Consider the following 15,704-nt stretch of genomic DNA (forward strand, 5'->3'; position numbering starts at 1 on the left):
TCTGTGGTGCCTTTTATGTATGGGAGGAGGGCTTTGCCGTTTTCTTGTTCTCTGTCTTGGATTTTAGTGGGGGTTTCTTTTTGGATTAGGTTGGTAATCTTATTTCTTTGGAATCCGTTGGATGTTAGTACGTTAGTGAGAGTGTGTAGTTCGGTTTTTAGGTGTTGTTCGTCAGCTAAGCATTTTGTTCTGGAGATGAATGTCTTGGCTACGGAGTTGATCTGTGCTGGGTGGTGATGTGAGAGTGCATGCAGATAGCGGTTTGTGTGTGTTTTCTTCTGGTAGATGGTGTGTCCTAGGGAGCTATTGGATTTCTTGTAGACTAGGACATCCAGGAAGGGAAGTTGGTTATTAGCTTCTGTTTCCATGGTGAACTGTATTTTGGGGTGTCGGCTGTTGAGGTGTGTGAGGAAGTTGTCCAGTTTTTCTTTCCCATGTGGCCAGATTATGAAGGTGTCGTCTATGTACCTGAGCCAGAGTTTGGGTTTGTGATCAGATTTTTCTAGAGCTTGGGTTTCAAAGTATTCCATGCAGAGGTTTGCAATGACAGGTGAGAGGGGTGATCCCATGGGTGCTCCTTCTATTTGTTTGTATTTTTGTCCATTATAGATGAAGTATGTGTTGGATAGGCAGTGGTTGGTCAGATCTAGGATGTGCTTGGGGGAGTTATATTTGTTTTGGATAGCTGTCAAGGCTTCTTTGATTGGCACTTGGGTGAAGAGGGATATGACATCAAAGCTCACGAGTAGGTCACTGGGCTGTAAGTTTTGTTTCTTTATGATCTCTATGAACTGGAATGAATTTTTTACGTGTGAGGTGATGGATTCTGCATAGGGTTGTAGTTGTTTGGTGAGAAATTTGGCTAGGTTTTGTAGAGGTGAGCCTATGGAGCTGACTATGGGTCTAAGTGGGGTTCCTTCTTTGTGTATCTTGGGGAGACCATAGAGCTTAGGGCATCTGGATGATTTCTCTCTGGGAATGATTCTTTGCTGGATCTCTTTGCTGATGGGGGAGGCTTTTATTTTGGATCTAGTGGTTTTTTCCAGGTAGGTGGTGGGATCTGTGTTTAGGGGTTTGTATGTGGAGTCTTGGAGTAGGTTGGTTAATTTGGTTTGGTAGTCAGTCTGTTCCTCTTTGGGTAAGTTGCTTTTGGGTGGCTTGCTGGTGCAGAGGATGTTGGTGATTTCGAGTCTGATTCTGTTAGCGTCGTCGGGGTTGATTTTGGTCAGGCTGGTTTCAACTCCGCATATAATGGTTTCAGTGGGAATGTGTTTGGGAGCGACTGCAAAGTTGAATCCTTTGGAAAGGACATTGGTTTCGGCTTTGGTGAGGATCCTATCTGAGATGTTATGCACTGTTTGTTTCATGTGTGGATGTGAGGGAGGAGGGGTTTGTTTCTGGCGTTCTTGTAGTCTTCAGAGTTTGTTGGTGTGTGTGTCTGTCTTGAGGGTGGTCTGTGTTTCAGCTCTCCAGATGGCGAGTTGTTTGGATTTGTCCCAAAGTGTGGGGTGGATCTTGTTGCTGAGTTTGAGATGAAGTGAGAGATCTTTGTTGATTCGATCTAGGAGGAATCTTTTTGTGTGAAGTTCATTTCTGATTAGGGCCAATTCTGTTCTTTTCAGGATGCGTTTGGTGGCTGCAGAGTTGGAGTGGAATTTCAATTGGAAGCATGTGGGAATTAAATTTTGATCTCGGCAGTTGCGTAGGAATGTGAGGTCACATAAAATGGAAGCTCTTTGGACTTCGAGTTTTTCATAGGTCATGGTCAGAGGGTGGATTTCCTCCCCGTAGAGGTACGATATTTGTTTTCTGAGGTTTTCGCCGAGATCAAAATTTAATCCCCACATGCTTCCAATTGAAATTCCACTCCAACTCTGCACTTAGGATTTACAGTTGATGTTGTTCTCATCTCACAAGATGCAGAACAACTATAAAGACACATACAAGAGCTGCACAAAGCAGAACTATTTGGCTTAAACCTGAAAAAGAGCCAGATTACATTTAATAAATTCACCAGTGAAAGAAAAATTTTATATCTGGAGAAGAACTAGACATAGTAGACCATCACATATATCTTGACTAATGAATCTCATGGAAGGTGATACAAAAAAGAAATTGAACAGTGTGTTAAATGTGGTTGGCAGGCATTTGGCAAGCTAAGCATAATTTTCAGGAACAATCTCCCCCAGGAAACCCATCTATTTCATGCGGCCGGCCTGGCGTAGTCTTAATTAGATTTTAGTATAGGTTTTTATATGGGATATTTTAAAGCAGGCCTTTATTTATTTAATTTGATTTTAGCATAGATATTTATTGTGATTTTTATTATCGCCTGTTCACCGCCCTGAATCCCGTAAGGGAGATAGGGCGGTATACAAATCTAAATAAACATAAACACAAACTGAACTTTCTTGGGTTTTTTTCTTGAAAATATTTTGCTTCTCATCTAAGAAGAATGAAAGAAGCAATTTGGTCAGTAAGCAAACTAAAGCAGGTCAAATGCTGGCGGGAGGCTAGCTACAATAATGTATCAGTTTCTCAAAGCATTTCATAATGATGGATGTCAGTGCAACTGACGGTAATCATTGAGGCCTGTAATTGTGGACTTTTTTGGCACCGGCAAAATGATGGCCGTCTTAAAACACGATGGGACCACTGCCTGCTACAATGAGAGATTGAAAATATCTGTAAGAACACAAGCCAGCTCATCAGCACATTCCCTAAGAACCCGCTCAAGGATATTATCTGGGCCAGCTGCCTTCTGAATGTTAACTTTCCGCAGTGTTTTCCGAATAGAAGTGACATCAAAGCTAAGCACTTGCTGACTTCTGGTTCTGGATCGCGGCGCTCGCAGCTGCGTGATGAGACTGCTCTCTTCGCCAGCTGATTCTCCGCCGCCGGTAGACCCTTAATTGGGTCGAAAAGCCGCCTTGGAGGGGTGGCTACCACTGAGGAGGTCCTCATCGTCCGTGGGAGAGCGGCAGCTTCTTCCATGGCCCGAGATTGCTCCTTTGGGCCGACAGTGGAAAGACCGGCCAGTAAAATGGCTGTTCACCTTGCCACTGTAACCAGAAGTCAGAAGAACATCTAAGCACAGGAACCACTGTGGCTGAGCCGGGTGAGACTTTTTTCTTTTCCTCTCTTGGTTCTCCTTTTTTTGTGCGTGTAAAAAGCACTTTTGAAATTATTTCCCTGCTCTAACAAAAAGTGGCGTTTGTGAGTGTGGGAAAAAGAAGCTTAAATGGACTGAATTAATTTAAAGTGACTTTTTTTTCTATTTCTATTTTTTTTATTCGCTTTGGGGTCTTGGAAAATTCTTTTAATATTGAATCTACTATTGGACTTAGTCTACATTTGAAGAATTCTCCTTTTTTCTGTGTTTTCTGATCTTGTTTATGATATTTTTGGTCTTTGGGAGAAGATTTTATATTTCACTGAGGACACCTTGTGGAAAAAGTTAAAATTGCAACTGTCTCTTTTTCTGATGGTGAGACTGACTTTGACCTTCAGATTACCATAAAAGGAAAAACACAAAGAAATTTAACAGCTGTATTGGTGGGGGTGGATACTGATTAAATGTTCTTTGAACATAGCCTCTATTAAATGATACAGATTGTTTCTAATTATTTCTGAAATGGAGAAACCCTATGTTCAACTTGACTATAAACTCATACTGGAAAAACTTTATGAAGCTACTGACAAAATATGTCTGCAAATAAAAGAGTTTACTATGGCAATGAAAAACAGAAATCCTGCTTTGAATTTACAAATTGACCCCCAGACTTTATCTGAGCATTTTATAGACCAAAAAACAACAGAAGCAGGAGTAACTAAGGGTAAAGAAGATTCCACTTCATATGCATGCTGATGAGATCTCCGAGGAACTAAAAAGGACTGTAACTAAACCACTTACAACTTTAAAACAAACAGAAATGGACAGACAAGCTCAATGAACTGAGAACTATGGTAGCTTGGATAAGCAACGATTAACTACAAAGTTGGACATAATTGAGTCTGCTATTCAACAGTTTCAAACGTAGAGACTTGACTCTTTAAAACAACAAGGGATTTGTCTCTAAACCAACAAAGGAGCTAGATCTCTAAAACAGAAAAGGGGATGTTTCTGTTTGATCCAAAGGATACTACAAGGCATAAAAAGTGACTTGTTCATTGATATAGAGGCATTGTTATGGAAACCTGTTTGGCATAAAAAGAAAGCTAGAATAAGATTCAAGAGTGTGACTCAAGGCTTTATGTAACGGGTTTAAAAGACTTATTAGATATGGACTGATTTATGGCTTAAGACAGTTAAATAAGATGTTAGATTGAATAAAAATTAATTAAAGGTCTGAATTTAATAACAAGATGTTTGTCTATGTATTAATATGTTCTGGATATAGTAATTTTGGGAGGAGGTTAAAGGAACTTGATACAGATATTGAGAAATTGATTGACTGATAGATTATAAAGTATAATAGAAATAGAAAAGTATTTTTCTTTTTTCTTTTTTTTGTTTTGTCTTTGTTTTTTGTTTTTTGTTCTTTTTTTTCCTTTCTTTTTTGAACTAATATTTTTTTAATTAGAAATGATAGCTATTTTGTAATGGAAGAAGAATAAGAAAAAAGAAGAAATGATACTAATAAATGTTTATTGAATATGTTAAGGAAAAAGGTAATGGAGAGACACCCGAAGTGTTAATTATGCATTTAGATTAGAAATATGGAATATAGCAACTGAAATAGTAAAGCTTAACACAGGATTTGGATTTATGGATCTATTTAGATGAAAGGTTATTGAGGATTGTTATGATTGACTTAGTTGTATTGAAATATATTAACTTGAATATAATATGTTACTAGAGGGAAAAGAGAGGGGTTTTTAATTATTTAATTTGAACTGTATGAGTATGACTTTGTTTGTGGACAATTGATTGCCCTGCCACCACGTTGATTCTTAAGCACTTGTTTGTAAAATGAAAAAACTAATAAAACTTGTTGTTGTTTTTTTAAAAAAGCTAAGCATTTGCTCATCAGGATGGGGCACAGCTTTCTTAGCAGGAGTGCCTCAAATCTTCCAAAAAATTGGAAGTGTCATCCTTGCATCTCGATGGAGCCACCTTATAATTCATAATTGCCTGGATTCCTTGCCACATGCGTCTGGTGATTGTTGAGTCCTGAAAAAAGTTCTGAACTTTCTGGCAATGGGCTTGCTTTGCACCTTTTATGGCACTTTTCAAATTAGCTCTGGCTGTTCTAAGTGCCAGCATATCGCAGGATTTAAAAGCCACATTCCGTGCCTTCAACATCTTGCGGACCTCATAAATCAGCCACGGTTTTTCATTCACCCTCACAACAATGCTTTTCAGAACACAGACATCCTCTGTGCACTTTTGGATATATGCAGACACCATGGTGGCATACTCCTCAACATTTATATGTTGGTTGTCAGTTGCTGCTTCTTTAGACATGCCCCAATCTGTGCACTCAAAGCAGTCTTGTAATGCTTCTATCGCTCCCTCTGTCCAGACCCTCACCTGCTTTACTGTAGGTTTCACTCTAACTAATAAAAGTTTATATGCTGGAATAAGCAGCACTGAGAGATGGTCAGAGGGGCCCAGGTGAGAGCAGGGATAGCTTTTAATGCATTCCTGATGTTGGAATAAGCAAGATCCAGTGTATTGTTCCCTCTGGTTGCAAAGTCCACATATTGATGGAAATGGGGAAAAGTAGCTTTCAAATCAACTTGAGTAAAGTCCCCCACTACAATAAATGCACCCCCTGAGTAAGTAGTTTGTAAGTCACTGATGGTATGATAGAGAACATTCAGGGCCTCTTCTCTGTTTCCATCGGGGGAATATACACAGCTGTGATAATGATAAAAGAAAATTCTCTAGGCAGATAGAAGAGTCTGCATTTAATGGTCAAAAGCTCCAGATCAGGGGAGCATAGACTTAAAACCACCTTGGCATTATTACAACATCTGTCATTTATATAAAAACAGACACCCCTTCCCCGGGATTTGCCACTAAGAGTAAAACTCCGGTCCAGCCAAAATGTTGAAAATCCCATCAAGCTAACAGCATTATCTGGGACAGAGGGCTTTAACCAAATATATGGTTCAATGGTTCCGAGATCACATCTGCCAGTTCCTTGAGATCTCTGGGATGTAATCCATCAGGTCCGCAAGATTTGAACTCATCTAGAGTGGAAAGGTGTTCTCCAGTACAGGAGAAGGAGAATCCACCAATGGGTTTTCTTTGTCTGCCTGCTCTTGAGACCAAGTAGCCAAACTTGACATGCCCCCTCTTGCCAGGAGATCCAGTCTTAACTTGGTCTCAGCTCTTGAAAGTCGTTTCAGGTTTGGCTCTCAAGATAGCAGGTTAGAAAACTCCATTGGTGATTCTCCTTTATCCTCAAAATTTGCTCAGTCCTCCCTTACCCTCAATCCTATTTGGCATTTCCTCCAAATTCTCCTTTACCACTGGGATCAGTGTTGTTTAATTTATTTCCTTTATTTTACTGTTCAAGGAGTGGGAGGTGGGGGGGGAGGTGAAAATCCTGCAGCTTTCCTTTCTGCCTTTCTCCCAGGGCTCTGGGGGGAAAGATTACTGGGCAGAATTGCTCTGGGAAAGCATTTCTTCCCCATTTCTTTAGTCAGAAACTAAATTGGTGCTGCAGGCTTGGGAGTCCCTCCTTTGTTTTGAGGCCTCCGGATCAGTTTCGGCGGCCGCCATTTTGAAGGCCGGAAAGGCTGACAAAATTGATTTTTTTTTCTCCTTGCTGTTCCGAGGCTGATTGTTGCCCCAAATTCCAGCGCAGTGCTTTGCGCCGCCTGGAAACCTGATCCAGGGGCTGCTAACTTTCTTCCGAAGCCTACGGTGGTTTTAAGCGGAGGGAAGGCCTCGACCGCCATTTTGTGGCAGGAGCACTTCTATCTACCTTTTGCAATCATTTGGGGCCTTCTCCTGAGTTTGCTAGAACCCAAGTGCCTTGAGAGCAAAAGGATCTCAGCCTACGCGACCTGTCAGATTCCCAGCCTCTCTCACTACTTACCGCGGCCAACATCTTAAACATTGCGCTGTAAATTAAGTAGGTCAATCTCAAACATATATATTACCTCACAAGTTCACAGCTGCCATTTCGAATTCGTTTTCCTACCAGGCCTTGCCTCAATTTTCCTGTATCCCTCATTGGGAAAATTTGGCCTTTTTGTTTTCTGGTGCATATTGCCTGGCTACCTAAGGCTTCCGGGCGGAGCCCAGAGAGTGGTTCCTAATGTGCCTTCGGCACCTAACTTAAGGGCCGTGACCATAGCCCAGAGAGAAATATATTTTTTTGGTTGGGTGGTCAGGGGAACAGTCTTGTTGCTTGTTCCAATCCCGCTCCCGCCAGCTACTTGCCTGCCAAAGCGTCACCTCAGCTATCTGAGACTGCTCCACTGGGATGGAGGGCTCATCATTGCCTCAATCCACTCCATCCTCCAGTTACAGCTGCCACAAATCCTCTGAACAGGAGGCGGCAGGCAAGTCCAAGTCCAAAACTAAGCACATGCTCAAGAAGCCTTCCAAGCTGGCAGAGAAGCAAGTCAGCCGTTGGCACCAGGCTCTGGAGAAGGAGTTCTCCAGGGCACCGAGGCAGGCCGGGCTAGATACGATGCAATTGGAGGCTCCGGAACCTGATCTTCCATTAGGTCCCTCAACCTCAACTCAAGGTGTCTGGTCCATTCCAGGGACACCGGTCAACATGGGTTCACCTCCCACAATTACTCATCACACTACGATGGCTCAGGGTGCAGTCCCAGAAGCCACGTTTACTCCTACAGCAGCAGGACTCAGGGGTCCGGACTTGGGAGATATTTCCTCCGACGGACGCCTGGAGGCTTTACTAACAAAGGTAGTAGATAGAGCTTTAGCCCAGCGTTCCATGCAGTATCCTGATCAAGGGGCTTCCACCTCTGCTATGTCTCCTTCTGAGGCTCCTACAGAATTTCCCATGCTCCAGGAGCCCATGTCTCCTGCGCATTCTTCTATGAGCGGTTATTCTTCCCCTCGGGGTGAGGAGCAGCCGGATCTCATTCTGTCAGAGGAAGAGGACCTCCCTCCTGAGCCCTCCCCTTTGGGAGGCCTTTTCAATCCAGCCCTTTTTCTCTCAATCCTACGCAAGGCCACAGCAACAGCAAAAATAGGATCAGATCAATTCCCTCAACCTCAGGCCACATCGGATACTAGTCCTAATCCGATATTTTTCAAAACAGTGGCAACTGAACATCACGTTCCGTGCCCCTCCATCTTCCTCAAGGGGATTAAGAAACCATGGGCGTCCCCTTCCTCATTCCCTTCTGTAAGCGGGATCGACAAAAAGATCTTCAGCACCTCCTCTGATCTTAATGATGCGCTGGAGGTTCCCAAGGTAGACGAGGCATGGACCCCTCTGGTATCCCAGACGGCGGTCACTGGGGACTTAACTCAGGTACTAAAAGCGGATGACAAAAAATGGGAACATTTCGAAAAACCCATCAATCAGCAGCCTGGGCGATTAAAACAGCCAGCTGTGCATCCTTTTTTGTTAGAACTACCCTCCTTTGGTTGCGTCAGCTTCAGGACAGGGTCCCTGCCAAGGATTTGCATACCCACCAGGACCTCAGTAAAATGGTGGTGGCGACTGAGTACGCTTCAGACGCAACGCTTCAGTCTGCCGTCTTTGCATCTAGATCTATGGCCTCTAATATTACCGCCAGAAGGATGCTGTGGTTAAAGCATTGGCAGGCTGACACCAACTTAAATGGAGTCTAGCAACTGATCCTTATCTGGGCAGCAACTTGTTTGGAGAGTCCCTTGCCCCGAACAAGGACAAGTGCAAGGTTATGGCTCATTTACACAAGAAGGCTGACAAGCATCCCACTCCCTACTTTCGTAGACAGTCCTTTCGCCAGGCAGCAGGTGCAACAGCCATTCAGCCCCCCAGATCATACACTCCCAGACAGGAATGGCCGTACGACCATCCTTACGACAGGTCAGGGTTCCGGCCCAGACAACAATAAGCGGCCATTTCGAGGGGCGGGTTGCCCATATAGAAAGTCCAAATGACTCCTGCACTACCCTTCCCATCGGGGGAAGGCTAGCCCACTTTTTCCACCAGTGGGAACTTTCCTCCACGGACAACTGGGTCCTACAAACCATCCAGTTCGGGCTGTCCCTGGAGTTCCTAGCCACACCCCCGGACCGACTCATCCACTGTTCCGTTTCCATGGACCTACAAAAACAAAGACTTATGCAGGAGGCCATCCAACACCTTTTAGAAATTCAGGCGATAGAACCAGTACCACCAGAACACAGAGGCAGGGGGTTCTACTCCATCCTCTTTGTGGTTCCCAAGACCTCGGGGGGGGGGGGTGGAGAGCAATCCTAGACCTCAAGCATCTCAATCATTACATCACTTACAAAAAGTTCAAGATGCAATCTCTCCAGTCCATTCTGGGAGGAATCAGACAGGGGGATTTCCTAGCATCGATAGATATCATGGAGGCTTACCTCCACATTCCCATTCATCCAGCTCACCGTTGATTCCTGAGGTTCTACTACAAGGGCAGACACTTTCAGTACAGGGCCCTCCCCTTCGGTCTTTCGTCTGCGCCCAGGATATTTACAAAAATCCTAGCCGTGCTGGCCGCCCAGTTGAGGAAGGTTCCAATACGCGTCCAGTGTTATCTGGATGACATCCTGATTCAAGCGTCATCCTTCCAGGCAGCTCAGGCGGACGTGAATCACACCATTCAGGTACTTCAACAACATGGCTTCTCAGTCAACTTCCAAAAAAGTCTGACAATTCCCTCGTCCAGACTCTTGCACCTGGGAGCCGTGATAGACACCTCCAACTGCATGGTCTATCTCTCCCAGGAGCAAGTGGTCAGCATCAGCTTGCCGGGTGTACAGGGAACATTCTGTCCAGTTCTACTCTCTCAGCTATTAGGAAAGATGGTCTCCTGCATAGCCATTGTTCCCTGGGCCAGACTTCACTTGCGGGACCTCCAGCTGTACCTGCTGCCATTCCAACAGGCAAATGCCAGTGCATCCAGCCGTCAGGTCAGGGTCCCGGTTTAGGTTCGCAGGGCTCTTTGCTGGTGGTTCTCACGGGCAGTGACCAAAGGGTCACCCTTCAAGGAACTGGACTGCATCACCATCACGACAGACGCCAGTCTGTTTGGATGGGGGGCCCATCTACAGTCTCAGTTTGTGCAGGGCCGTTGGTCCCGCGCAGACTTGAGACACAACATCAATTGGCTGGAGCTCAGGGCCATCCACCTGGCTCTACGCCAATTCAGACACATGATCAGGGGTCGCCACGTTCTGGTCCTCACGGACAACGTGGCATCCAAAGCCCACGTCAACCATCAGGGGGGCACCAGCTCCAGGTCTCTGATGTCCGAGGCATGGCTCCTGGGTTCCTGGGCAGAGTCCAATCTGGCCTCCATCAAGGCCGAACACATCTCAGGGGTCAACAACCAGCAAGCAGACTTCCTGAGTCATGCTACGGTGGACCCATCAGAGTGGGGATTACATCCGCACCTGTTCTCCGAAATATCTCTCCGGTTCGACCGACCGATCCTCGACCTGTTTGCGTCGTCGACTAATGCTCAACTCCCCAGGTACTATTCCCGCTATTTCCTTCCAGGGGCAGAGGGAACAGACACCTTGCGGACTCCATGGCCGCAAGGTCTGCTTTACGCCTTCCCTCCCCTACCCCTTATACCGGCGACCATCCGCAAGATACTTCAGGAACGGGTGGATGTGATCCTCGTGGCACTGTACTGGCCTCAGAGGCCGTGGTTTGCCGACTTGATGACTTTTTCCCGATTTCCTTCATGGAAGATTCCCCCTCATCGGGTGTCACTACATCAGGGGTCCCTTCAACATCCAGAACCCCAATGGTTACAACTAACCGTTTGGCGCTTGAGCGCTGCATAATGACCCAAGAATTATTTTCCCCTCGTGCCATTTCCATGATTCAGGCTTCCTGCCGCCCAGCGACCAATCGCATTTATAATTCTACCTGGAAGAATTTTTGCCATTGGTGTCGGAGGCGACAACTAATCATACACTAGCTAACCATCCCTCAAATCGTAGATTACCTTTTGGATGGCCTGGATAGAGGCCTCGCCCCTGCAACCATTCGCAGACAGGTGGCTGCCTTGTCCACATTACTTACCTGTGCGGATTCAGTTCCTTTGGCTCACCATCCCAGAATTCGTGCCTTTATCAAAGGTGCGTGCAACACTAGGCCTCCCGTGGTGCACAGGTATCCTTCTTGGGAATTACCTCACGTACTTCAGGCTCTAACTAGGCCACCCTTCGAGCCTATAATGACTGTTTCGTTAAGGAATCTATCTCTTAAGGTCGCGTTCTTAATAGCTGTCACATTGGCCAGACGTATCTCTGAGCTCGCCGCCCTATCGGTCAAAAGTGACCTTTGCATTTTTCACAGTGATCGGGTGGTCCTTCGTCTGGACCCCACATTTGTGCCCAAGGTAAATTCGCTTTCCACAGGGCTCAGGAAGTCATCCTACCTAATTTTTGCCCCGACCCTTCCCATGACTTGGAGCGGCAGTGGCATACGCTGGACGTCCGCAGAGCGTTGCGGCGCTACATCAAGCGTACAGAGCCCTTTCGCAGGTCCGAGGCCCTATTTGTTTCCTTCCATCCGGCCTCTTTGGGACAGAAGGTTTCCTCTGGCATGATTGGCAGGTGGATCAGGGCCTGTATTGCGGAGGCGTACCAGTCCTCTTCCCTGCCAGCTCCAAGTCATCTCATTGCCCATTCCACTCGCAGTGCTGCGACTTCTGCAGCATGGGCCACTCAGGCATCCATCGAGGAGGTTTGTAGGGCTGCGACTTGGTCTTCACCCTCCCCGTTTATACGCCACTACAAAATTGATCGTTTTGCTTCAGCGGAGTGGTTCCTTTGGGCGGAGGGTCCTTCAGCAGGTGGTTCCCAGAGACACTATTCCGGCCTTATCTGTTTCCCACCCATCGGGACAGTGAGGCTTTGGTATGTCCCATTGGTGGATTCTCCATCTCCTGTACTGGAGAAGGGGCGTTGTCTTACCTGAACGCCTTTTCTCAGTACGGAGATGGAGAATCCGCACCCACCCCTTATAGTCAGATAGGCCACTGTAGGGGTTTGAGAGCCAACACCTCGTCCATCTTCAGTCACTTTTGCCCTCGTTAAGACTGGATCTCCTGGCAAGAGGGGGCATGTCAAGTTTGGCTACTTGATCTCAAGAGCAGGCAGACAAAGAAAACCCATTGGTGGATTCTCCATCTCCGTACTGAGAAAAGGCGTTCAGGTAAGACAACGCCCCTTCTCTTACCATTTTCTTATTTTAATTTCTATTCCTAGTCTATCTTTTATGTTTATGTTTTTGATAGATTAGGCTGTATTATCTTTTTACATGAACACAGATGCAAAAAACTTCCTTGCCATTTTCTCTCATTAATGGATTGTTGTTTCCTTGACCTTTTTCTTGTTTTTTATATGTTGAAAAAAGCTTTTTTATTTTTAGGAGACTTTGTGGTATTCAGTCCTGACAGGCTCAATGTTGACTCAGCCTTCCAGCCTTCCAAAGTCGGTAAAATGAGGACCCAGATTGTTGGGAGCAATATGCTGACTCTGTAAATTGCCTAAAGAGGACTCTAAAGCACTGTGAAGTGGTATATAAGTCTAAGTGCTATTGCTATTATTGGTTTTGACATTTATTGCAAGTGTTACTTCTTGCTGAGCCTCAGCATTCATCTTTACAACTTTGGACTATTTGTTAGTATTCTGCCTTGGTTATGTGTCCCTCTTTCCATTTTTTATTAACCATGCTGGCTTCTTCTTGAATTTTTTCTTTTTCTTTTTCAGTGATATTGAGCTGAACTGGGCTTTTATAGTCATATTTTTCAGTTTCCCAAGCTTCTTGACTTGTTTTCCCCTTTAAGATTTTCATTCATAGGATTCTTCCAAAACTTCCAAGTTTGTTAAGGCACTGATTTGATTATTTATGTTCTATTGTTTGTGTTTTCATTATACTGAATTCCAATATGACGTAGTCACTCTCCTGCCAGGTTTCGGCAAATTTAACCCCCTCTATCACTTCTTCTCTGTTAGTAAGAATTAGGTCCAGTATAGCTGTCACTCTAGTTCCTTCCTCTACCTTTTGGATGGCAAAATTGTTTGATCTCCCACTTGATGTAGAGTTTGTCTCCCATTTGATGTCAGAGTAGTTTAAGTCCCCCATTATTACTGTGTGTGTTTCCTACATACATTTGTTAACTGGTTAGCTAAAAAGTCCATCTGTAGTGAGCTCTTACATATAATGCAACTCCATCTCCTCTTTTGTTAGATCTGTTTCTTTTGAACAGTTTGTAGCCTTCTCTCAGTACATTCCAGTCATGTGTTTCATCCCACCAAGTTTCAGTAGTGGCAACTGTATCATACTTGCCCAGTACTTCAAGTTCACCTTGTTTGTTCCCCAAACTTTGAGTGTTTGTGCATAGGCATTTCAGTCCTTTATGGCTGACCCTGGGTATGTTTCCTGTATCTCCTATTCTATATCTAAGCTTTCCTTCCTTTCCATCACTCCCTACCTCATTATTTGAAAAAAAATATTTTTCAATTTACAGTCTCTGAATGAAAATGTAGATAAAAGATTTGATGTTTTAACAACCGTCATAACTCAACGCAAGGATGATATTCAGATATAGCTAACAGTAGCTAAATCACACTTGCAATTGGGTGAATTAGAAGTCAATTTGTTGCTAACAGAATTGAAGGAGAAGGAAGGAGAATTGCAAGCTTGTTGGATAAGGCTGAAAAGGGCATGAATTTAAAAGGCTTAGAGACAGAAGTATGGATCAGTGGTGAACTGGAGTTTTTTTTAAAAAAACTGATGAAAATTGTGGAGTCATCATACTCAATCAGAACACAACTGAAGAGATATTTTGGTTCAACTTGCACAAAAAACTTCTGAATGTTGCGGAGATATCCACAACAGAGAACTAGGACTTGCAATTATTGGGAAAGATCCCAATTATAATTTTAAGGAAAAGCTTTATTATTAAGAATCAGTTGAAGATATTTGATCCTGGACAGATTAGAGATAATGACTGCAGTTTTTATGGTACAGTAAATAGATGTTAGGCAAAAAGAGCTGTTTATAAATTATAGACCTGTTTTTAAGAGAGGAAATTATTATTGTTGGGGAGACAATATATGTGCATTTTGTACACTTTTTTGTCTTGTTTAGTTTTTGCTTTGTTATTGTTTCCCTTTTTTCTGTTAAAGTTTGTATTTTAAGAAATACAATTAAAAATTATATAAAAAAGAAGAAATTATATTTCTAGAAATGCAGCATGAATAAAATCTACCAAGGATTGGCCTCTTTCGTTACCAAACTAGAATTGAAGAATTAAATCTAAAAATGATTCATTTCTTTTCCTTTTTTCACAGTCTGGAAAGTTCTCTAGTACATTTCCAACACCTCACAATCAACTGCAAGAGTATCAGGATACCGAAAATGCTGTAGAACATGAGAACATGAAAGCTGTCCTGAAGACGTCATCTCCAACTGGAGAGAACATTGCATTAGGAATACGCACTCGATCCAGGGCCAATCAAGGTGAACAATTTGGATTTATGTGAGGAATTGTGATTCACTCTGTTTTTATTATTATTGTTTGTTGCACAATCCGATGTTTAGACTGGATTTGGCATTTCTATCCACCTATCAATTCCTTCCCAAGGACCTGAGATAGGCAGATGTAGTTATTTGATGGTGTTACAGATATTGTTGCAGGATATAAGCTGTTCCGGATATAAGCCTTTTTGCAGCTGATGACTGATGTTCAAGAGATGCTCCAATTGTTTTGGGATTGCAATCAAGGTTCCTATCTTAGTATTGGTACTATCTTTGTTTTGCTTTCTTTTCCCATAGTCATTCTATTTCTGTTTGCAGGTCTTTGTATTTTGTGATTTTCTCTAGTTCTTTCTCTTCTCTTCTACTGTCTCCAGGCACTGCCACATCCACTAAGCAGACTTTTTTCTCTTTCTTATTGACCAGACATGTCAAAAACAAGGCCCAGGGGCCAGAGGCATCCAGCGAAGTGGTTTCATGTGGCTCACGAAGCCATCCTGGAAATAGTGAGGAAATGGCCCCCGCTGCCTTGGCCCTGGCCCTGGCCCAGGCCAGCCAGGAAGGAGCCAATGTACAATTTTGTGGTGGCCATCTATGTGAAACGCATTCAGTCTTAGCTCCACAAGGCCATCTGGAAACAGCAAAGAACCAGCCCCTGCCGCATCGGTCCCGCCTTCTGGGTGCATGCTGGGGAGGTGTCACCCTTTGGAGGAATGAAGAAATGCACCATCGCCTGGAAGTGGCCAGCAAATGGCCCTGGTCTACTTCACATATCTGGCTTGATGAGTTCCGGAGGAGGGGTTTTGGCAGGCAGCTGGGCGCTCTCCTCACAGCGCCGAGAGGCTGAGGTGGGTGGCGCGAATCTGATGAGAAGTGCAATGCTGCCTAGCCTCCAGCCTGCCCAGTTTCAGCAGGCAGCAAGGTGACAAAGCTGGTGAGCTTCACACCACCCGGCTCAACCTCTCGGCACCGTGAGGAGAGTGCCCCGCTGCCTGCTGAGACTGGGCAGGCTGGGGGCTGGGCAGCGGTGCGCTT

General features: G+C 44.5%; 1 protein-coding gene across 1 annotated transcript in view; it reads left to right on the plus strand.

The window, feature by feature from the left end:
• Window positions 1-15,704, plus strand: part of FHOD3 (formin homology 2 domain containing 3) — a 197,579-nt gene that overhangs the window by 145,252 nt on the left and 36,623 nt on the right. The window contains exon 9 of the mRNA XM_015816968.1: window positions 14,486-14,654. Within this exon, the coding sequence (XP_015672454.1) occupies window positions 14,486-14,654 (169 nt within the window). The remainder of the gene's footprint in view (window positions 1-14,485; window positions 14,655-15,704) is intronic.

This window comes from Protobothrops mucrosquamatus, unplaced genomic scaffold (assembly GCF_001527695.2).
Source record: "Protobothrops mucrosquamatus isolate PMUCROS unplaced genomic scaffold, P.Mucros_1.0 scaffold_124, whole genome shotgun sequence".
Classification (NCBI taxonomy): domain Eukaryota; kingdom Metazoa; phylum Chordata; class Lepidosauria; order Squamata; family Viperidae; genus Protobothrops; species Protobothrops mucrosquamatus.